The sequence below is a fragment of the Aethalodelphis obliquidens genome, unplaced genomic scaffold (assembly GCF_003676395.1).
Source record: "Aethalodelphis obliquidens isolate GAN/ISIS:26980383/991018 unplaced genomic scaffold, ASM367639v1 scaffold71, whole genome shotgun sequence".
NCBI lineage: Eukaryota > Metazoa > Chordata > Mammalia > Artiodactyla > Delphinidae > Aethalodelphis > Aethalodelphis obliquidens.
The window spans coordinates 9,593,968-9,615,660 of NW_020838015.1; the positions used below are offsets into that span (position 1 = coordinate 9,593,968).

At 51.7% G+C, this 21,693-nt stretch overlaps 3 protein-coding genes across 6 annotated transcripts; 1 reads left to right on the forward strand and 2 right to left on the reverse strand.

Annotated features, from left to right (window-relative positions):
* Positions 1–5,623: 5,623 nt before the first annotated feature.
* On the reverse strand, positions 5,624–9,452 carry TIMM17B (translocase of inner mitochondrial membrane 17B). Its single transcript, XM_027091260.1, has 6 exons — positions 9,326–9,452; positions 8,448–8,547; positions 7,332–7,395; positions 6,284–6,412; positions 6,087–6,197; positions 5,624–5,996 (listed from the first exon to the last, which is right to left on the reverse strand). The coding sequence occupies exons 1-6, from the start codon at positions 9,349–9,351 to the stop codon at positions 5,908–5,910; spliced, it is 519 nt and encodes a 172-aa protein (XP_026947061.1). The 5' UTR covers positions 9,352–9,452; the 3' UTR covers positions 5,624–5,907.
* Positions 9,453–9,554: 102 nt separating this feature from the next.
* Positions 9,555–13,058, forward strand: PQBP1 (polyglutamine binding protein 1). The gene is made up of 7 exons (XM_027091259.1): positions 9,555–9,688; positions 10,087–10,171; positions 11,526–11,637; positions 11,834–11,946; positions 12,128–12,412; positions 12,605–12,668; positions 12,839–13,058. Exons 2-7 carry the CDS (start codon positions 10,105–10,107, stop codon positions 12,993–12,995), a joined length of 798 nt encoding a protein of 265 aa, XP_026947060.1. The 5' UTR covers positions 9,555–9,688; positions 10,087–10,104; the 3' UTR covers positions 12,996–13,058.
* Positions 13,059–13,112: 54 nt separating this feature from the next.
* Positions 13,113–21,646, reverse strand: SLC35A2 (solute carrier family 35 member A2). 4 transcript variants are annotated; one of them, XM_027091257.1, is made up of 5 exons: positions 20,996–21,646; positions 19,302–19,484; positions 16,390–16,541; positions 14,731–14,877; positions 13,113–13,393 (listed from the first exon to the last, which is right to left on the reverse strand). In XM_027091257.1, the coding sequence occupies exons 1-5, from the start codon at positions 21,084–21,086 to the stop codon at positions 13,220–13,222; spliced, it is 747 nt and encodes a 248-aa protein (XP_026947058.1). In that variant the 5' UTR covers positions 21,087–21,646; the 3' UTR covers positions 13,113–13,219. The 4 variants fall into 4 exon arrangements, with proteins under 4 accessions (XP_026947058.1, XP_026947055.1, XP_026947056.1 ...); XM_027091254.1 differs by having other exon boundaries at positions 14,731–15,467; XM_027091255.1 differs by lacking the exon at positions 19,302–19,484 and having other exon boundaries at positions 14,731–15,467.
* Positions 21,647–21,693: the final 47 nt, after the last annotated feature.

The window sequence follows — 21,693 nt, forward strand, 5'->3', positions numbered from 1 at the left end:
GTGTGTGTGTGTGTGTGTGTGTGTGTGTGTGTGTGTGTGTGTGTGTGAGAGAGAGAGAGATATGGGGTGTGTGTGTGTGTGTGAGAGAGAGAGATGGTGTGTGTGTGTGTGTGTGAGAGAGAGATATGGGGTGTGTGTGTGTGTGTGTGTGTGTGTGTGTGATTAGCAGTAACCTTTTGCCAAGATGCATGCTTGAGTACATGTATTTCCCAGCCAAAAAAATTATACATTTACTAGTTCCTCCCCTACCTCTTTGAAGCAGTTCCCAGTTCTCGGAAACACTGAATAAAACTCAACTGACAGCTCTTATGTTGTGTGTTTTTTCTCCAATTGACACTTGAGATCACTATAAGAAGAGTGGAGGTTAACAAAAATGCTTCATGATAATAGCCACAATAGCAGAGAAAAATTGGCCTTGACACTGAACCAACATTGATGGGGTGACTTTAAGGGTCTTGCTGAGATGGTTCCCTTGCATGTCACACCTCATAACAATCATGACAAAGACTGAAAAGGTAGGGTGTGGATAGAAACCAATAGCTCAAGGCCCTTTTGAACACCTCCAAAGGGCTATGAGCAAGTTCTGGCTGTGGTTTATTTTCCAGGTGAACTGAGTTTTTCCTACTGGTCAGAGAGTTATCACTGTAAAGGTAGGGAAACTGCTTGCCTTTGTATTCCCGACTCAACTTACCTCTCCAGTAGCAGGGACAGGCATTGCACTTATTTAAAGAACTCTGTTATTTAAAAACTCTGTAAAGTTTTAACTTCTCAGAAACTCTACAGCCATTATCACCTATAATCTTCAGAAAAAGTGGAGAGACCTAATGGAATTTGGGAAGTAAAATCAACAAACTTCTAACCCTAACCCTCAAACTTCCAGGGACTAAAGTATTGCCATTAGCCTTGATGGCAATAAGCTCTAACCCCTCTGGGGACCACCTATAGTTAGCTACTTCTGAGTTAATAACAGACTACCCTAAGTGTTTTGTAATTGCACCTCAAATCCTAGATTCTACCCTCTTACAGGCCAATATGACTTCATACTACTAGAGACTCGTGTGATGCCTCCAGATGTCCCCATAACAGGTTCAAGCTGCATTTCCAAAAAAGTCTGCATGATCAAAGGGAAAGCTGCCCTTGAGCCTCAGCGGAAAAGACCTTATTAATAGGCTTCAAACTGAGGATTCTTAGGAATTCTCCAGAAGCTGATGACTGCAGATTTGGATGGCTTCTGCTCAAGGTGACAGAACAAGATTAATTTTCTGATTCTTCAGCACCTTTTTTTCTTTTTACTTCACTATTAATCTTGACTATTACTGTACCTTGACACCTTCTAGTAACCAAGTAAAATATCTCTCACCCTGTTACTTTTGACCCGCTATGGATTCCCTCTGTCACTTAGGGGAAAAACGAAACTATCTTGTGTGTTTTCTCAGACTACAGCTACTATGAATTTGATTGCTGGATCTCGATCTCTCTCTCTCTCTCTCTCTCTCATGCAGACTCACACGCCTACCTCAAACTGACAAAAATGCAATAGCTCTTCTTTTAAATACCTCAGAAGGTAGCTTTCTTTCTATAGGTCCTCTCACATTTCCCTTAAAAAAAAATCCCAAACCTCGATCTTGTAAAAATTGGCTGTTGGCCTCAGAGAATGCTTCTGCTGAAGTCACTGCAACCCTATCAGCAAGACCCAGCCCATCAGGAATGGGAGCTAACAGTTGGGGCAGTTTGTTCTCTTCAAACACACTTTAGCCTGTTTTGCTGCTACTGTTTAACTCCACTCAAGAAATCCACTCTAGAGGACTTCCTTGGTGGTGCAATGGTTAAGAATCCGCCTTCCAATGCAGGGGACACAGGTTCGAGCCCTGGTCCGGGAAGATCTCACATGTCGAGGAGCAACTAAGCCTGTGCACCACAACTACTGAGCCTGCACTCCAGAGCCTGCAAGCCACAACTACTGAAGCCTGCGTGCCACAACTACTGAAGCCCGTGCACCTAGAGCCCATGCTCCACAACAAGAGAAGCCACCGCAATGAGAAGCCCACGCACTGCAATAAAAAGTAGACCCCGCTCGCCGCAAATAGAGAAAGCCTGCACACAGCAACAAAGACCCAACACAGCCAAAAATAAATAAATAAAAATAAATAAATTTATAAAAAAAATAGTTCACACCATCCATGAAAACCTTCAAGTAACACCCATAATTAGGATGGATAATGTGTTGTCCCGGAAATCATGTTGCAAGTGACCTCTGAAACTCTATACACCGTAAATAAGACTATAAATCCCAGCTTTGCCATTTTCAGGCAGTATAACCATGGGCAAGTTGCTTTACCTTTTTGTGCTTTCAGTTTCCTCATATGTATAATGAGCGTAAGGAAAGGAAGGTTCCTCTGTCACCTCCGAAGTGATCACTGGCATATCCGAAGTGATCACAGGCTTGCAGGTAATCTGATGACACTGCAGATCCCCTGGAGATGGCCCCGATCGGTCAGTTCCAGAGGTTGGCCCTAAATGGGCTCCTTGAGATGGTTGCCAGGTCCCAACATCAGAGCGTAGATCTCTAAAGGTGTATCCCTGGGGAAGGCAGCCCTCCCACCCCCCTGGAGGACCTGGGATGGTAGGGGTGGAGCTATCAGGGCTGTCCTGCCCAGCCAGGTCCTGTTATCCAACTGCCACTAAGAGAACAGGGGAAATGAGAACACTCAGACCAGCAACTCAGAGTAAGGTATGCACCCAACTCTTCTGTCTTACTTTCTCTCTCTCTCCCACTTCTCTTTTTCTTTCTCTGCCCCTCAGCTTCTCTCTTTTTTCTTTGCTATCTCTGTCTCTCCCAATATGTCTCTATCTCCTCACTTTCATTCCCTCTTTTCCCTGTCTTTTTTTTTTAATGTGTACTGCTTTTTCTCTTGGTATCTGTTTCTCTGCATCTCCATTTCTCCTTTGATGTCTCTGTAAACTGGCTATCTGTCTCTTTCCCTATCTTTTCTCTCTGTCTTTGATTTCCCCTCGTCTCTCTCCCCAGCCTCTCAGGGTCTCTGCCTGAGGAAGTGGACAAAGGGATTTCCCCACTCCACTGTCAGGGCTGGAACCTCTTGCTCTTCTCTGATTCTGTCCACCTCTCTAACCCTCCTCATCCACCAAATATCTTCCCTTCCCCACCGCGTGCAGACAGGTGGATGGCAAACTCCAGGACTCAGGGAGGGTGAGAGTCACCAGCCAGAGAAGTCAAAGCAGAGAGATGAGGAAGAAGAGCTGAGAGACAGATCAAGACATAGAGGCAGAGTAGGGGCTCAGGCGAGGAGGGAGACCGGAAGGAAGAACCTGAGGGAGAGCCACTGAAATCCTTATGAGAGAGAGAGAGAGAGAATGCAGTTTGGGCATCTCTCTGCCTCTCTGAGGCCAGTGAGCTGGAGGGTAAGTGGGCAGGCAGCCTGAGGAGGCCTGGCCTGACAACCCTTGTCGGTTCAGCCCCTCAAACCAGCTCAGAACTCTACACCGCCACCTCGCCTTCTCTCCCGCCTTGGCCTCCACTTTGACCTGCATTTCTGACCCTCAAACAGCTCCTTCTTGCTCCTCTTCCTGTCTCTGTCCTTTCTCCTCGTCTCTGTCTCTTTTCCTTTATTTCTTGTATGTCTCTCTGCCTCTCTTTCTATGTGTCCATTAGTGTCTCTATGTCCCTGTGTATGTCCCTCAATTCCTATTTCTCTCGCCATCTGTTTGTTTCATTCTTGCCTTCTCCGTCTCCTGCCTTTTCTGGGTCTCTGCAATCCCCCCCACCCCCGGTGGAAACCATCCGGGGTCTGACCCCACATTCCCTTCTTCTGGGAAGAGCAGCAGGCCCGCGGTCAGGTCAGGGGGCGGGGCCTGAGGACTCGCCCTGGACCCAACTCCCCCCGCAACTCCGGAGACCTGCACGACACCGGACGCCCCAGCCCCACCTAGGAGCCGGGTGACGCCGCGGCAGCTAGGCTCCCACGAAGCCCCACCACCACTCGATGCCGCTCTACAACTCTCAGCCGAAGCCCAGTCCTCCGCTACTAAACCCAGTACTGGTCCCGCCCGGCCCAGCCAGCAGCCCCAGGAGCCAGAGCACAAGGCCCTGAACTTCACCATGAACCGTTCCACGGCCCCACGGCTCCAACAGCCTTCCAGACCCGGAGACCTTGAGCGGGGTCCCAAAAGTGGGAGGAGGGCGGGGCGCCCGAGCATTTGAGGTTCCCGAAGCGGCGGGACCTTAAGGAGCAGGAGAGGGCGGGGTCTGAAGACGGGAAGAGGTAGGGTCTAGAGGCTTCTGAGGGCGGGAAACCTGGGCCTGCAGGAGGCTTAGAGGGCAGGGCTGAAAGATAGGGAGGGGGTGGACCTGGGGGCGGGGCCTGGAGACAAAGGGTCTGTGAACAGCACAGCAGCCTGAGGTGGGCAGAACCTGAGGGCTCAAGGAAGGAAAAGGCTCAGGAGAGCTAGCGGGCCTATGTTTGATAGGAGCAGGGTGGGGCCTGGAAACGCAGCGGGGATGGGGCCTGGAGGTGAGGAAGGGCGCGGCCTAGGTGTACCGAATGGGCGGGACCAAAGGAAGTGGCCTGGAAATACAAGGGTTGCAGCCTGGGATACCCAGGGTCTGACTGGCATCCCGGTCCTACCCAGGCAAGTGTGTTGCTGCTGCTGGCGTGGCCATGGAGTCGGCAAGTTCGAGGCCAGGGCCCTGCTGGGGCACTGAGAGAGCTGTGTGCACGGGGCCTGCTACGTGCGCCTGGCACTGAGTCCATCAAGCAGCGTTGCAGTTCTACTACCTCCGAGGACCACTAGGACCTCGTTGGGGCCTTCGGAGGCTTGAGAACTCCGCATTTGCACCCCCAGGGAGCGAGTTTGTATGAGAGGGCATTTCCACCTCTTTGCAATGGCTTGCATAAAAGGGACAGTTGGTGTGTCTCCCATGAGGCCACCTGCACCCCCGTGGAGGCGTCTGCCCCACACATGTAGGTGTTTGCATGCAAGAGACAGTGTTTGGAGCCGATGTCCATCCGAGAAAATCTCTCTCCCATAACCCCCACTCCACCCCCAAAACGAAACCTCATCCGGTACCCTTAAATACTGACAACCCTGAGCATCGCAGAGCAGAAATCTCTCTGTAGTGCAGAAGAGAAGATTAAGGGTACCGTCTTCAAGGAAGCTGGGTCTCCCCGACCCCTACTTCCATCCCAGGTCCCTGGTGAGGCCACATGGAGGGGGAATTATCTTCACAAACGGGGTGACTGGTATTCAGAAAGACAGAGTTCACTGTGAGGTCAGATTTCCCAGTCTTTGCAATGGGGACATGGGGGAGAGGGGTCAGAGGTGCCGCATGCTGAACCACCCCTCTACCCCAGCAATCCTGTGTTCACTCATTTCTTTCCCAAGCCTGTTCCTCTTCCGTCTGCTTGTGATTCAACACTTGGCCCCCTTATTCATGTACTATTCACATCTGGATTCATTCCCCCTCCTACACATTCATCCCACAAACCTTTACTAGAGCCCACTCTCTGTGGGACTCCAAATCCTAGGGCTCCCAAGTCCCTGAAGAGGGCTCTACCCCTTGTCCTAGTGAGCAGCTCCAATGGGTGGCTCAAGGAGTACATACATAGGCATTTCAAAACTGGCTTTAAATACTGATCAGGGCGCCATGCAAAGGGACTGGGGTGAGAGCTTGTTACATATGAGTGGGGGCTGGGGTGCCTGAGAGAGAAGGGACCCACCCATCAGGGCAGCTGGGGTGCCCCACCCCCAACCTGGGATAAGGGAACAGAGTAGAGGCCCTCTCTGGAGGGTCCCAGGGCCAACCGGGAGCCAGCCCTCCCTTCGAGGTAGATCATCGCGGAGGGAACCAAGGAGGAGCTCCCACGGTGGCGATGACAGGCGGTCACTTCCTCAGTGGTATTGCTGATAGCTGGGGTAGCCTGGGGCTGGGGTACCCTCCTTAGGGGGCAGCTGGCTGGGGTCCTCCAGGAATGGGGGTGCTGGAGCAGGGAGAATTGGATAAAGATGAGTGGAGGAGGCAAGGCAGAGCATTTCCCACCTCTCCCTGGCCAGCTTCACCAGGAACTCACCATTGCGGAACTGCTGGGCAGTGTAGCGAGTGAGGAGGATGCCAACACCCTCGATGAGGGCCAACAGAATGCCTCCCATCATTGCTGAGCCCACCATGGCCAATGGGCCACCTGGAGGAATGAGGAGGCACAGGGAGACAGGTGAGAGCAGGCAGAACAGGGTGGAAGGGGCTGGGGCCTGGGGATGGGGCACTCACTGCGGGCAGCCAGCACAGCCCCGGTCAATGCTCCACTGGTGATGGAGTTCCAGGGATCTTCCTTGCCCCGCAGCCGCACCAGACCGCAGTCGATGGTGGAGAACAGGCCCCCCCACACTGCGAAGCTACCTGTTGAGGGACCACAGCCTAATTAGTGTTTGTGGGGAATCCCCAGAATATACGGCTCAGGGTCCAGGGACTCCCAAGGCTTGAATGCTCTGGCAAAGAACGGGGGGAAAAACCCAGAGGCAAAGGCAGATGGCAAACTCCTAGGGGAGAGCCCCCATCTGTCTCTGTGGTAGCTCCTTCAATCTGTCTGTAATTGCCATCGGCACTCCTTTCACCTTCACAGGGGGCTGACAAGTATTTTACGGGCAGATTTATCTGCTTCTATATGGCTTTTTTCTTGGCCCCGCCATGCACTCATTCCTCTGTTCTCTGACCAGGGATTGAACCTGGGTGATGGCAATGAAAGCCCGGAATCCTAACCACCAGGCCACCAGGGAACTCCCTTCTATATGGCTTTTAACAGAGCAACTTTGATCTTTGTAACTACCACACAGAACTGGAATTCTGACCTTGGTTTCAGGGAGAAGGAAAGGGGTTAGCAAAGCCAGTTAACAATACAATAGTTAAAATGTTTACTCAAGTCTTACTGTGTGCCAGGACCTGATCTACACACTGCATGTTACTTGACTTCTGAAAATTTATATTAGTTAATACTATCAAAGCGCTTAACAGAGCAACCAGCACTTAGTACGTACTACCTAAGTTACATAAATTACAGAACTTATTGTTTTGTCATCCCCATGTTGCAGATGAGGTTCAGAGAGGTTAAGCCACTAGCCCAAGATCACACAGCAGGGAAGAGCCAGGGCCTGGATTTAAACTCCAGAACTCACCCATATGAAATTGCTGGGAAACGTCACTCCCCCAGGAAGTCCCAGGCAGAGGTGGGACTAGAATCTGGACCCCCAACTTGCAGTCTAGACTCAAAGGAGCAACCAGCTCAACTCTGTTATCACATCTGTCTCCCCAAACCTCTCACCTCCAATCTGAGGGGCTCGGATCCTCACAGCGTTGACACTGCCTCTCATTCGGTGCCGAATTCCCTGGAGGAAAGTGAGGAGGAAGGGAATCAGAGCCCGGTTGAGGCCACTGGCAGACAAGGTTTCTAGCTTTTAAGAGAGGGATGGGGGCAGGAAACCTGGAGGGGTATCAGGGGTAGAGATGTGGGGAAGGGGCCAAGAACTAGGGGGCTGGGGAGCACCCCAATATAGGTGCTCTAAGAGCTGGGATGAGAAATCATTCATTCATTCATTACTTAGCACCTATGTGCCAGGCACCATGCTGTGTGCAGGGATACAGCAGTAAACAAGGTAGACCTGGCCCCTACGCTCTCAGAGCTCACATTATAGTGGGGGAGACAGATCCTAAATAAGGGTACAGATAAGACAGCTTCAGACAGCAATAAGAACGCTAGAGGAAATAGGAAAAAGAGCTATGACAGTGGCTGAAGGGTCAGGAAAGACCTCTTTAAGGAGGGGGGCATTTATGCTGAGACCTTGAGGATAAGAGGGAGAAACCTGGACAAAGATCCAGGAAAGAGAGCTCCAGGAGATGAGGGGAGGGACAGGGCTAGACAGAGAAATTACAGAGACCTTGACAAATGCATGGCATTTAAAGTCATGACATTTGATGAGGTCTCCCAGGAAGGGGAGGGGGGTTGTCAGAGATAGAGAGTGAGAGAGAGAGGGAATAGATTACGTTAAATTAAAAGCATTTTCTCAGCTTTAAGGCTGTCCTCCTCCTGCCAATTAAACTCCTCTGTCACTTCCCTCTATCCAGGCTTCCAACCCAGAATCTGCCTCTAGGTAAAATCTGACTGGCTTTGCACACACACATTTAGGTTTTGGTGATGACCCTTTTGACATCACAGCATTTCCACAGAGGAGCTCCAGTTGGGTGGGGGGGTGAGGGGCAGAGGTCATGTTTGCAGTTCCTCCAAACTTCCAGATCCTGGAGCCAGGCCTGGCATATAGTAGGTGAGCAGGCACCAGAATGAATAAGTGCATGTGACTAGCAGCTCCAAGCAGTTTTCAGAACAGTATCCCATGTGGGCAGGGCAGGACCCCCGCGCCACCCAGGGAAGGCCAGGACTCACGACAGGGGCATTGCGGAAGCCCTTAATGGCCTGGAAGACTCCACCGCCGATAACACCCATAGTGAAGGCGCCACCGCAATCATCCACAATTCGCCATGGGCTGCAAGCGGGAAGGGGGAGGATGGGGTTAATGTGAGCCCTCCCTCTTGCCATGTCACAATGACTCTTTCCAACTGGGAGAGACTAAGTCACCCAAATGGGAAGCAGAATTTCAGATAATAGATTATTCTCCCCCTCATTTAAGCAAAAAATAGTGCGAAGGAGGGAAAATATTAGTCTTTGCCCTGTCCGCCCCTCCCCTTCGCAGCCAACCAAGAAATCAACCGCTTTACTACTATCAATGATTAAATGAATTGATAACAAGCAAAGAGTTGGCAAGTTTAAATAAGCGCTACAGAAGTGTTAAGCTAGCACTGTTACTAAAGCAGAACGGGCTCGCACCCCCCTTTCCCACAATGAGCACGTCCAACCAAGCCACGCCCTCTTTTTTTTTTTTAAACCCGTACAACTGGGAAAAACCAATCGCAGACCGGGGGGATGATCCAGCACCGCTCAATACCGCACCACCCCCTCGGCTGGAATGGATTCGACCAGCGTGTCTTTTCGTTAACAAAGAGAGACTGGGAGGTACGAAGGCAAGGGAAACGTGGAGTGGTTCGTCCTTGCACCGCACCTTCTCCTTTAGGCACACAGTTGTGGCCCCTCTTAACGGAGCCCGAGTAGGAGGAAGGGAAGGGGAGCAGAAGGAGACAACAAACGTCTAAGAGTCTCCCGAATCTGGGACGTGGCGCTGTGTGGCCGATGCCTCCCCCGCCCGCCTCCCACCGCTGGCCGTGGCGCCCCAGCAACAGTCCCGAGGCCTGCGCCCCTCGCCGTACCAAGGCTCCCGAGCGTACTCCTCCATGGCGCCGGCGTCCGGCCGCGCAGTCTGACTAAACCGCGGGCGGGCCACGCCCCCACCGTAAATGCACACAGGCGTTCGAGCTTTCCACCTATTCCAGGGCAATGATTGGGTCGTTTCACCAGAAGAAGTCAGACCAAGGGGCACTCTCATTGGCCAGCCAAGTTTGTGTCATCCTTTCGCCGCAGCCTGAGCTTAGCCCAGTTTCCTCCAGGCTCGGAGGGAGAGGACCTCGTTCTGGGGTTTGGGAGAAGAGAGTCGTGTAGTCCTGGCACTCATAGAAGCGACGAGAGAGAGACGGCCAGTCTGTCAGCTTTCCACTACCCGCGTGACTGTATTGGTAATGTCGGGGTGGGCGCATTTTTTGGAGCTGGAGGTGTTGCACTCTGCTCCCCCATCCCAGCGCCTTGGTTCCTTCCACCCGGTAGTCTTCGGGGGAAGTTGGGTGAGCCCATTTCTGGGGCGAGGGGCAGCCGCGTTTGGCCCCTGTGGCAGTGGGCGGAGCCTGGGCCTGGGAGAGGAACCCGGTCCTGGAGCACCCGGCCCGGGAGAGGAGGGTTGGTGAGAGTTTTGGTGATATTGCCATTTATCCCTTCCACCTTTTAGCGTAGGGTCTGTCGCCCAGCTCCTAGTGTAGGTGGGGGTCCAGATGAGTACTTGCTGAGGGGAGGCGCTTGGTTACAAGATCACATTCAGTCCTCATCTGAGCTGTTTTTTGGTCTGTCTGTTCTTCCCTAGGTCTGTCTGCTATCCGCTATGCCGCTGCCCGTTGCGCTGCAGACCCGCTTGGCCAAGAGAGGCATTCTCAAACATCTGGAGCCCGGTGAGAGAGCTAAGAGCAGATAGGCCTACCAATGTGGCAGGCTTGACAGGCACTTTGTTGTTGATACTGCCACTTGATACCTAGCATGGACCTACTTCGCACCAAGCAGTGGGGTGGCAGGCATTTCATTGTTAACAATGCGTATTCCTGACACCCATTCCTACCGTATGAGGAGGCGGGTGGGGACGGGGAATAGACATTTCATCCTTAATAATACTGACAGTTGACGTGTATTTTTGGGTCTTCTATATCCCAAGTTTAATCCATCCATCAATCCCTGGAAGTGGTTACAAATTATCTAATAGTAAGGATAGTAACAGTTGACAGAAGCTGACATCTACCGCAGCCTCCTGTGGGCCAAGCACAGTGGCAGGATGCTAATACTTTGCTCTTTACCATACTAATAGATAACATTATTTTAGACCTACTGTGGAGCCAGGCACTGTGCTGGTGATATATACCTTATTGTTCACCGTATCAATAGCTGACATGTATTTTGGGTCTACTTGAAGTGTCATACACATTATGGTGAACAGTATATAAAATAATGATAGGATCTATCATTTCAGCCTACTGTGCTGCTGTTGCTAGTATTTCTACCTTATTGTAAGTAATAGCAAAAGCTGGCATCTAGTTTGGGCTAGGGTGTTCCAGGTACTGGAAAACTCATCTTATTTTCACTTTATTGATAAGTGACATCTATTACAAGGCTGTTGTGTGCCAAGCATAGATCTTTGGTTAATAATACTGATAATGATCATTGATATGACATTTACTTTAAGGCTGTTGGTACCAGGCCCTGTGCTGATTGTATATATCTTACTAACAATACCGATGATTATAGCTGACATCTATTTTGGGCCTGTTGTGTGACAGGCACTCTGCTGTTGCTGACATATACATTTCATTGTTAGCTATAGGTGAAATCTATGATAGACCTATGGAGGTCCAGGTACTCATACACCTTTTTCATTCTGTTGATAGTAACTGACAACAGTTGTAGGCCTCAGGAACTGAATAGATTCAGAGAAGCGTTTGGATAAATCCCTTGCTATCCAAACTTGCTAGTCAATATACCGGAGTCAGAAACCTCATATTCGCCAAGCCAGATAAGTTCAGGTAACATTATGTCATATCTGAACCCAGAAACAGAACAGATTTGGGTAAATTTTTTGGTAAATCCTAATATTCAGATACTTGGATTTGGAATGTGAGCAATATTTTTTAGGGCACTTGAGACCTGGCACACACACGTGGTCCATGTGAATGTGAGTGTGTCTCCCCAGGCCCTGACTGCAGGATGGGGATCCCTCTGGTCCTTACTGCTGTCCTCCTTTCCTCCTTGTCCTGCCAGAACCGGAGGAAGAGATCATTGCTGAGGACTATGATGATGATCCTGTGGACTATGAGGCTACCCGGTTGGAGGGCCTGCCACCAAGCTGGTACAAGGTGTTTGACCCTTCCTGGTGAGTCTGGGGATGCAGCGGGGTGGGCTGGGGGCAAATGGAGGCCACAAAGGAAGACATCTGGGGGTCCCTCCCTGTAGGGTCCTGGCATGGGGCAGGTACAGGCAGAGATCGGGGAGACGAGAGTTGAGGCTACAAGGAGAGGATATCTGTGCTGACATTCCTTCTCTCCCTCCCTCCCTCCACTGCCCTGCAGCGGGCTCCCTTACTACTGGAATGTGGACACAGACCTTGTGTCCTGGCTGTCCCCACATGATCCCAACTCCGTTGTTTCCAAATCTGCCAAGAAGCTCAGGAGCAGTAATGCAGGTGAGTTGGCAGATACAAGGGTGCCTCGAGTGTTCTTGCAGTTCTCCAGGAGGGGTCAGGTAAAAGACCAGGGCGGGTAAGACCAGGCAGACCCAGCCCCAGGCAAAGGAGGCTGTTGAAGGCAGAGGCTGCTGGGTCCTGAGGTGGGAGGAGGAAGGTCACAAGGCTTTCGTGTCCCCAGATGCTGAGGAGAAGTTGGATCGGAGCCATGAGAAATCGGACCGGGGCCACGAGAAATCGGACCGAGGTCACGAGAAGTCGGAACGCGGCCATGAGAAGTCAGAACGGAGCCATGAGAAGTCTGACAGAGACCGGGAGCGTGGTTATGACAAGGTGGACAGAGAGAGAGAGCGGGACAGGGATCGGGACCGGGACCGCGGGTATGACAAGGTGGACCGGGAAGAGGGCAAAGAACGGCGCCACCATCGCCGGGAGGAGCTGGCTCCCTACCCCAAGAGCAAGAAGGGTAAGCTGGGGTGAGGCAACGGGGGCACCAGGGGGGCACAGTGTAAGGAAGCCCTCGCTTGGCTTCACACGAGTGCCTGAGCCTGGGGCCTGGCAGCCTCAGGCTCCATTTCTTCTGGGGATGGGAGAGCTCGGTGATCGGGGACTCCTTGTGCCCCCGTCGAAGACCCCACTCTGCCACCTACTTCCGCAGTGGCAAGCCGGAAGGATGAAGAATTAGACCCCATGGACCCCAGTTCGTACTCAGATGCACCCCGGTAATTGACCACCCCTCGAGAGCCCTTCCTTTTTCCCCTTGACTCAGTGCACCGCTGACTGTTCCTTTCTTCCTGTCTCCTTTCCCCCTTTGTCAGTTGTGGGTGGGTGGGAGGTGCCTGCCACAGTACACATATTATACATTCCCGCCCCCGCCCCTTGTCACCCCCAGGGGCACGTGGTCAACAGGACTCCCCAAGCGGAATGAGGCCAAGACGGGTGCAGACACGACAGCAGCCGGGCCCCTCTTCCAGCAGCGCCCTTACCCATCCCCGGGGGCTGTGCTCCGGGCCAATGCCGAGGCCTCCCGAACCAAGCAGCAGGACTGAACCTTCCCCAGCCCGGCCCACCCTGGGGTTCTTAATAAAAGCTTTTCGGTGGATCATGCCCACGAGACCTGAGTGCTTCCTTCTCTCACACTTTTGAGACTTCCCAACCCAAGCCAGCAAGATGCAAAACACATTTTATTTACAAAAACTCACCTAAGAAATAGTGTAGGGGTAGCAGGGCCATGGGGGTGGTTGGGTCCTGTCTGGGCCAGAGTTTAGTCATGTCAGCCCTGCGTGGGAGAGGGGGTGTGGGGACAGGGGGTTCGGCGTCTACCCCCCCCCCCACCAGTACTGATCAGAGCGTTTGGTCCTGGCTGGACCAGGGCAAGAAGGGAGAGTGAGGCCAGGCCAGCGTCTTCAATCCCAGCGGCTAGGAACCCTTCACCTTGGTGAGCAACCTGTGGTGGGAACGGGGAGGAAAGAAAAACACAGAAAGCTGGGGTGGGCTGGCAGGTGGACGTCCTGAGCAAGCAAGGATGACTAGGGAGGCTGGTAGTCCCCAGGGTTAGTAACAGAGCCCATGTGGAGAGAGCGGGTACCCTGGGTCAGAAAGCTACACGTGGACTAAATAAATACAATATCTTTATTTGGCATTGGGTATCCTGACATTTGTTCATTACAGTTCCTTAAAAAAACAAACCAAAAAATCAGAACAAATTAATCAAAAATAAAGATCCAACGGCCCTATGTACATATAGCAAAGACAGCCCAGGCATTGTGCGCGCACGTGTGTGTGCGCGCGCGCACACACACACACACACACACACACACACACACACACACACCCCATATACACCCTGGGAGACAGTTAAGGGGTCAATAAGCTTTGGGGAGTGCAGGGGGCAGGTTCCACATTTCAGCAATTTAAAGACACCCCTCCCCATGAAGGGTGCCTCGTACAGCCAGTGGGGTATCATGAGTGTGGCTGGCAGCTTTAGTTTTCCTCTCAGGGTATCTTAGAAAATAACCCTGCATCCAGCAACTGACAGTGTCTTAGATTCCATGAGATTAGGCCACTTCAAGGACCTCCCTTCTCCATTTTTCCCACACCCTGGATCATTCATCTGATTACACCACAAACCCCCAAATCGCAAATAAATGGCCCCTACTGCACCCTCCCCTTGAATGGGCTGATGCAAAAATCTCAGCTGTCGCCCCCCTTCCTCTCTCTCTGGGTGCTCACAAGAGGCCCATTTTCAAGTCCCTGTGTTAGGGAAGCTGCCCCAAGGCCACAAAAAGAGCTACTAATATGATCCAGTGTGGTTGTCAGGGAGGAGAGAAGGCCTCAAGCTATCAGAATCGGAACCCCACACATAGGCATCAGTCATTACTAAGGAGTTGTAGGATTTTTGTCCAATTTGTCCCTACAAAGGTGGAGGGATTGCTGGGAGGGACTCTCCCAGGCATGAGACACAGGACGCCTCTGGCTGAGGGGGGCAGACAAAAAAAGCCTTGAATAACAACACCCCCAACCCGGTCCCCAAAGAGGTTAGACTGAGACAGAGGAGGCAGCTCTAAAAACCCCTGGCTACAAGGAAGGGTTCACGTGATGCCCTGCCCTAGTCCCACAGGCTTCCAGAATTCTCGAGAACCTGGAAGAAAAGACCCTTCCAACCCCATGGGAGCCAGGCCCCGGTGGCAACTTGGGTCCTGCAGATGCCCAACACCCTCCACCCAGTGTCCCTCCCTGTCTCCCCCCACCGCCACCGCCAGCCCTCACTTCACCAGCACTGACTTTGGCAGAAAGGGCTCCGTGCTGACGTCTCCACGGTGGGAAGACAGCTGCGGTGGCGGTGGCTGCCCCGGAGGCTGCTGGTGAGTGCAGGGCCCAGAGGTGGAGGCAGACGCGGAAGCTATGGCTTTGGCTGCACCTCGGGGCAGGCTGTAGAGGTAGACGGCACCGATGACCAGCCCTGCACCAAGGGCAAACAAAGGGTCCACGTGGAAGCCAAAGAGGCGGATGGAGGCAACAGTGGACAGCACAATGGACAAGGAGGTGGCAAAGCCCTTGAGGATATTGTCGGCATACTTGACGACAACAGCCACCAGTAGCCCGCCGAAGGCCTGGTTGAGCACCACGCCCCAGACAGCAGGCGTGTACCCGAAAAAGAAGCCGCGGTGGGCTACAGCGGTGCCCTCGGCCCACCAGAGCCCCACCAGGCCCAGGGCTGTGCCGAAGAGGCCCAGCTGCAGGTTGCGCAGCCACACGGAGCCTGAGCTGCCTTTGAGGATCTTCTCAAAGTAGACACCTGCAAATCCCGAGGACAGACAGGACGCCACGACAGCTGCTAGGCCCGCCCCAGGGTTCTGATCCAGAGGCCGCGGGCTCCCACCGCCGGCTTGCTGTGCCTGGACAATGGCGACTCCGGTGAAGAGGAGCAGCAGGGAGGCCCACTGCAGCCGGGAAAGGCTGCGGTTCAGCATAAGCACGGAGAACAGTGCCGTGGTCAGGATCTTCAGCTGGTACGTGACCTGCGAGTGGCATGTGGAAGACACTGAGGGCTGCTTCCGACCCCCAACATGTACATGTGGGGGACGGCACCCACTGTGGGCCCCCAGGCACAATGGAGGGACAGGGTGGGGTAGATAACCATAAAAACAGCAAAAATATCCAGCCACTGGCCACTGACTGAGATGCGGCTAAATAGCTCTGAGGCGCCTCCCAGAAAGCACACAGGAGGATGGCTGTGCAAGGACGTCCTGGGCCACACCCAGGTCCACATCCCAACCCCATGTCCTAGCTGTGTGACGAGGGACAAAGCACTTGCCCTGTCTGAGCCCTGACATACCATCTGTAAATACAACTGATGTATGTGAAGCACCTCACACAGCAGGTAATGAATGAATAGTAAACATCCTGATGAGGGAGGTCTTGATAAGGATGTGTTGATACAAATGAATCAGCCATGAAATGACGTCAGTAAACATTTACATAGAGCTTACTATGTGCCAGGTGTGGGTCTAAGCACTTCACATGAATTCGTTTAATCCTCACATATGAAGTGTGTTATTGTAATGTCCAATTTAAAGATGAGATGGAGAGGTTACGTGACTTGCCCAATATCACAAAGCTGGAAAGTAGCAGAGCTGGGATTTGAACCCAGGCAGCCTGGCCCCAGAATCCAGGCTCTTTAACCATCTTAAAGGTTGCTTGTAAATAGCCTAAAGCTTATCCATCACCAACCAAGGGCTCTTCCCAGATATTACTTCTTTTAGTCATCTCAGTGAGTAGCTACTATTACCATTTCCATTCCCAGTTCTCACAGATGAGGAAACCGAGGTTGAGGAAGATCCAAGGACATTCTGGAGGAAACACAGCCCCCGCTCTCTGCAGCCCTCCCTCCCCAACATCCTATATCCCCCACCCCAGCCAGTTCCTGGGCTTGGGGCTCACCTGGAAAGTGGCAGCTGGCAGGTTGGAGATGGCAACATACTGGAGGTTATTCTGCAAGGTGTAGATGAGAGAGGGCACTGCGAGCTTGAGTGTGTCCACATACTGCACCAGGACAGCCTCGTGGAGGAAAAGAACCAGGTGCTTCACGTTACCTAGGTGGAGGGAGGAGAGCCCTGTTTAGCGCTGACTTCCAAAGATGGGGATCCTCTAAAGGACAGGACTGGGCCTGGTCCTGTGTCTCCCCACCACACTCCGACTCCCTGAGGGCTAGAATGAGGTCTGCACTCTCAGTTTCTCTAGAGTACAAACATGTCTCCAGCAAGCCTTTCGGATACTCAGTCTGAGAATCACAGACCATATTTCACTCATCTTAGAGCCCACCTCCCTGGCACAAAGTCCCAGGGCAAGCACTCAGTACAGTTTGTGCAATGAAATAATCAGCACTAACTAGGAGCTTGTGAAGTAGAAGCTCTAGGAGTGTGGGTGGAAAGCTATTTACCAAGCAGAGGGAAAGTTTTAGACTCAGCTTTTATTTTTTTTAAAGATTTTTTTGATGTGGACCATTTTTAAAGTCTTCATTGAATTTGTACAATATTGCTTCTGTTTTACATTTTGGTTTTTTGGCCGCGAGCCATGTGTGATCTTAGCTCCCTGACCAGGGATCGAACGAACCCACACCCCCTGCATTGGAAGGCGAAGCCTTAACTACTGGACTGCCAGGGAAGTTCCTTAGACTCAACTTTTAGACTTTTCCTAGTTCCTTCCAAGCCTGAGAGCTGCCTGAGGGCAGGGGCCATCTTCCACTTGGCCGCCTCCTTCTGTCAGCCCCACACACACCAAGCATTTGCCCCTGTCACATGGAAGAATGCAGGCTTGACTCTAAAGCAGAAAGTCTGGTTGGGACCTGCTCCAATCAATAAATGAGAATAATTTCCTATATAATAAGACCTTTGCAAATCTCACCCCACTTTTTTGCAGTTCATCTTTTAAGACTCATCTGAGTGTCCCTCCTCAGGGAAAACCCCACAACCACTGCACAAGGTTACTGCAGGAACTCCTGCTGATGCTCATTCACAAAACCCTGCCCTTTCCCTTCATGGCATTAATCCCAGGAGTAACTATCAACCTCTAACGCTTTACCCAAATTCCCTGGGCCCAGGGGTTTGGGTGTTCAAGAATGTCCAGGTGTTAGAAAGGTAACATGGCATATATGCTATACATTTCACATAACACACACAACGTATATGGCGCTGCACACCGTAATCAAGCACATTCATATTTCTGCAGTGACCCGTGGACACATTCACACCAAATGAGAAAACTAAAAAAATAAAACGGGGGGGGGGTTGCTGAAATTGTAGATAAGAGATGAAAGCTGTGATTAACCTGTAGCTATTTGTTTCTCCCCATCTAAAATATCAGCCCCCTGAGGGCAAGATGCACGTCTGCATCGCTAACATGTCCACCTCCACAGCCAGAACATGGCCTGCCACACAGTGTTCACTCGAACCGTCTCAGACTCAATCTAGAACAGAGCAGATGAGTTCCTAAACTGCTGCCTCCCAGGGCCCTGGAGCTAATGAGTGGGTGAGAATGCTTTCTTCAGTGTAAATACCTAGGGCAGAGCTGCATGCGAGGCCTTTATAGAGAAATGACTGGGCAACATTTTAAAGAAGGCCTTTGGGGAGGTGTTTAAGTTAGTAAATAAATTCAACTTATAGGAAATATAGAGGACAGAAGAACATGTTAAATGAGACCAGTGGGAGGCACTCAGCAAAATCCAGGCTACTCGAAGTCTACAAGACAAACAACCTTATGTCTTCGAGAAATTAACTGCAGAGAGAAAAAAAAACAGTTGGAGGGGAAACTAGAGGCTAGCCGACCTAGAAGACACCAACCAATTACAAAGCACTGACTTTATATAAACCTGATTCAAACAAAATTTTTAAAACTTTTATGACATTTGAGAAATCATTACGAATTTGAACACTGACTGGATATTTGATTATTTGATTAACTTAAAAAATTATTGTTAATTTTTTGATGTATGATTTCTAGCAGTCATGACTGATTGAAGTCATTATTTTAAATGTACCGAAATATTTACTCAAGATAATAAGAGGGAATTTACTTCAAAATAATACTTCATGTGGGACATACTTCAATATAACAAGGTGGGGCTTCCCCGGTGGCGTAGTGGTTGAGAGTCCGCCTGCCGATGCAGGGGACACGGGTTCGTGCCCCGGTCCGGGAAGATCCCACATGCCGCGGAGCGGCTGGACCCGTGAGCAATGGCCGCTGAGCCTGTGCGTCCGGAGGCTGTGCTCCGCAACGGGAGAGGCCACAACAGTGAGAGGCCTGCGTACCGCAAAAAAAAAAAATTAAAAAAAAATATATATCAAGGTGCAGGAGTAGGTAAACAGACACATAGACTGGTAGTGAGTGGATAATCACTGATGCTGTTTAATGGCAGAGTGGCCACGAGTTGATCATTGTTGAATCTCGGTGATGGGACATGGATATTTTACCATTTTATTATTTTCTCTGATTTTGTGTTTGAAATTCTCCATAATGAAAAGTTAGAGAGAAATCAATAAATCATCATGTAAGGGTCACCTGCTACCTTATGGGCACAGACTGTCTCATTCCTTCAGTGTTTACTGGCCAGCTCCTGGGGAGTTAGGGGTATAAACATGTGGATGCAGCTACTCATAGCTGGAGGTACAAGGCAGCCAAGCCACACTTACACAGTCCCCAGGCATTTTCATAGACACAGAGATAATCCCCCAACCAAACCCTCCACGTGGGAGCGGGTACGTACACACACACACACACACACATACATACACACACTGCCACCCACCGACTCCAATGCAGCCCCCCTCCCTGCAGCCCCTCTCCCTGGCTCATACCCCTCTTCTGTGCGAAGAGCAGCAGCAGGCAAGTGAGACCTTTGAGCACTTCAGCCATGACCACAGCAGTGGTGGCAAAGAAGCGGTCCCCAGGCAATGTGCGGGCATAGCGGATGCTGAGGATGAGGGAGGCATTCTGGACCACCAGCACAGCTAGGGATATGTATTTGAGGCGCCGGTGAGCTGTGGGGAATGGAAGGAGTAAGGGGGAAGAAGGGGTCAAAAGCTGCTGTGGCATAACCACACTACCACCCTCCCCTCTCCTTTCTCAACCAGGATCCTCCTAGCCACCGCTACTTCCTCCTTCTGCCTGCCTATCCTGACCCAACGTGAGTCTCATCCCTGCCAGCTTCCACTGCCTCAGCCACAGGCAGGAAGAGCCAGAAAGGGAGAAGTGGGCCTCTCCCTGTCCAGCCCATACCTGGAATCCTTGCTGAGGTGTCAGGAAATGGGTGGGGCAGGTCCTGGACACCCACCTCAGCCCTCTCTCTCCCTCCCCTGAGTGAGAAGCAACCCTGCCCTGGGCAGAATACCAACTGCATCCTCGACATTTATTGAGTGCTTACTGCGTGCCTATCATTGGGATAAGGGATTTATATGGATCACCTCAACAGACCCCTACATGGCTCTGATCTCTGAATGAACTATCAGTGTTCTCATTTTATGGATGAACAACCAAATATTTATATGAAATGATGGTTCTATTTAGTGAATGATTGTCTCATGTGAAAAACGATACCCTAATACAAGGAATGAGACCACTGTATATAAGGCATGTCCATCCCTTAAGGAACGTTCTCTCATCTAAATTATTCCATTCCCTTACACTCAGAATGGTCTCTCCAACCCCTCCCGCCTATGATGACTGATTCCTCCCTGCCCCAGAATGGTCTAACAAATATAAGAAATGATTCCCTCACTGTCCAAAGGATTGAACCCCATGTAGTAAATGGTTACTCCACTAAGAATGGTCTGGGTCCCTTAACGATATAAGGAAATATTTCCCTATACACCAATCATCCTCCCACCACCGCATACCCCCACCCAAGGAATTATCCCTTGTCCTGCTCACACTCACAATGAACTCTCCCCGTTATAAGGAATGGCCTGGCACCCTCAGAACGTCCTTTCTCCGCCATATAAGGAAGGCCCCTCCCACTGCAACATACAATGAACTATCTCCATCAGGAAGGGACCCCTAGAATGGTCTTCTCCCCATATAATGGACATCCCTATCCTCAAAACATTCTAAGTCATATAAGGAAGAACCTGCCCCACCCTAACTCACAATACCCCTGTCCCTTTACAAGGAAGAAACCACCTCCCTCAGAACAGCTCCTCCCTTCTGTAAGGAAGAACTCTCCCGCTCTCAGAATGGTCTCTCCCTTGTATAAGGACGGACCCCCACACACACTCAGAATGGTCTTAGTGGTCTTAGCCTCCCCAAAAGGAAACACCCGCCTCCAACTCAGAATAGTCTCTACTCCCCATTTGCAGAAGGGACCTCCCCATCACCCTCAGAATGGTCTCTTCCACGCCCCCAAAACACACGTCCTCCTCCCACCCTCCCACTCCCCACACATAGGTTGGTCCGTACGGGATGCTCCCTCTCGCCTCAGTGAGGAACCTTTCTGACCCCCCCGCGATCCCACCCCCGCGCCCGCCGCCGACTGCTCAGCCACAGCCTGTCTCACCCGCAGTCGTGGTCCCAGGCTCCAACATCCCTGCAGAGACCACCCCTGGCCCGGCCGCCGCGGGGGAACCGCCGGACCCCACCGCTGCCATGTTGGCATCTGCCTGGCCCGTCCCCTCGGCAACAGTAAGCCACTTCCGTGTCCGTTACTTCCGCTTCCGGGACCCCGGGGTGGGGATGGGGCGAGCGAGAAGCTTCCCAGAGCGGTGGCTCTCCTCGTTCGCTCCTGAACGCTAGTTTAAGAGCGGTCTCAGGATTTCCAAATTCCGTTGAGATCCGGAGGCAGGGCACGCAGCCGGCTCAGTCTCCCACCGTCTTTACAGAGCCTCTTTAGCCCACTCCCGTTACTAAACCCGCCCTCATCTTCTTTGACCCCGCTTTCCATATCGCCCGCCCATTCTGTCTCGTCTCTTTGGTTCCGGTGTGTCTCCTGTCTCGGCTCTTTATTGCCACCTTCTGATGGCACCGCCCTTTCTGCATCAAAACTCCTGGGTCCTTCCGGGTTGGACTGAAGTTCTTTTCCCTTCGGCCGGCGAGGCCAAACCCCGCCCCCTGGAGAGACAGCGGGCATCTGGGAGGGAAGTGAGACTTTGAGGGAACAGGGCAGGTGAGGGTCAGGCAGGTAAGCGAGCAGATAAAGGCAGGGCAGTTAAGGATATACTAGTGAAATGGCACAGGAGAGTTCAGACTGAGAAGGGA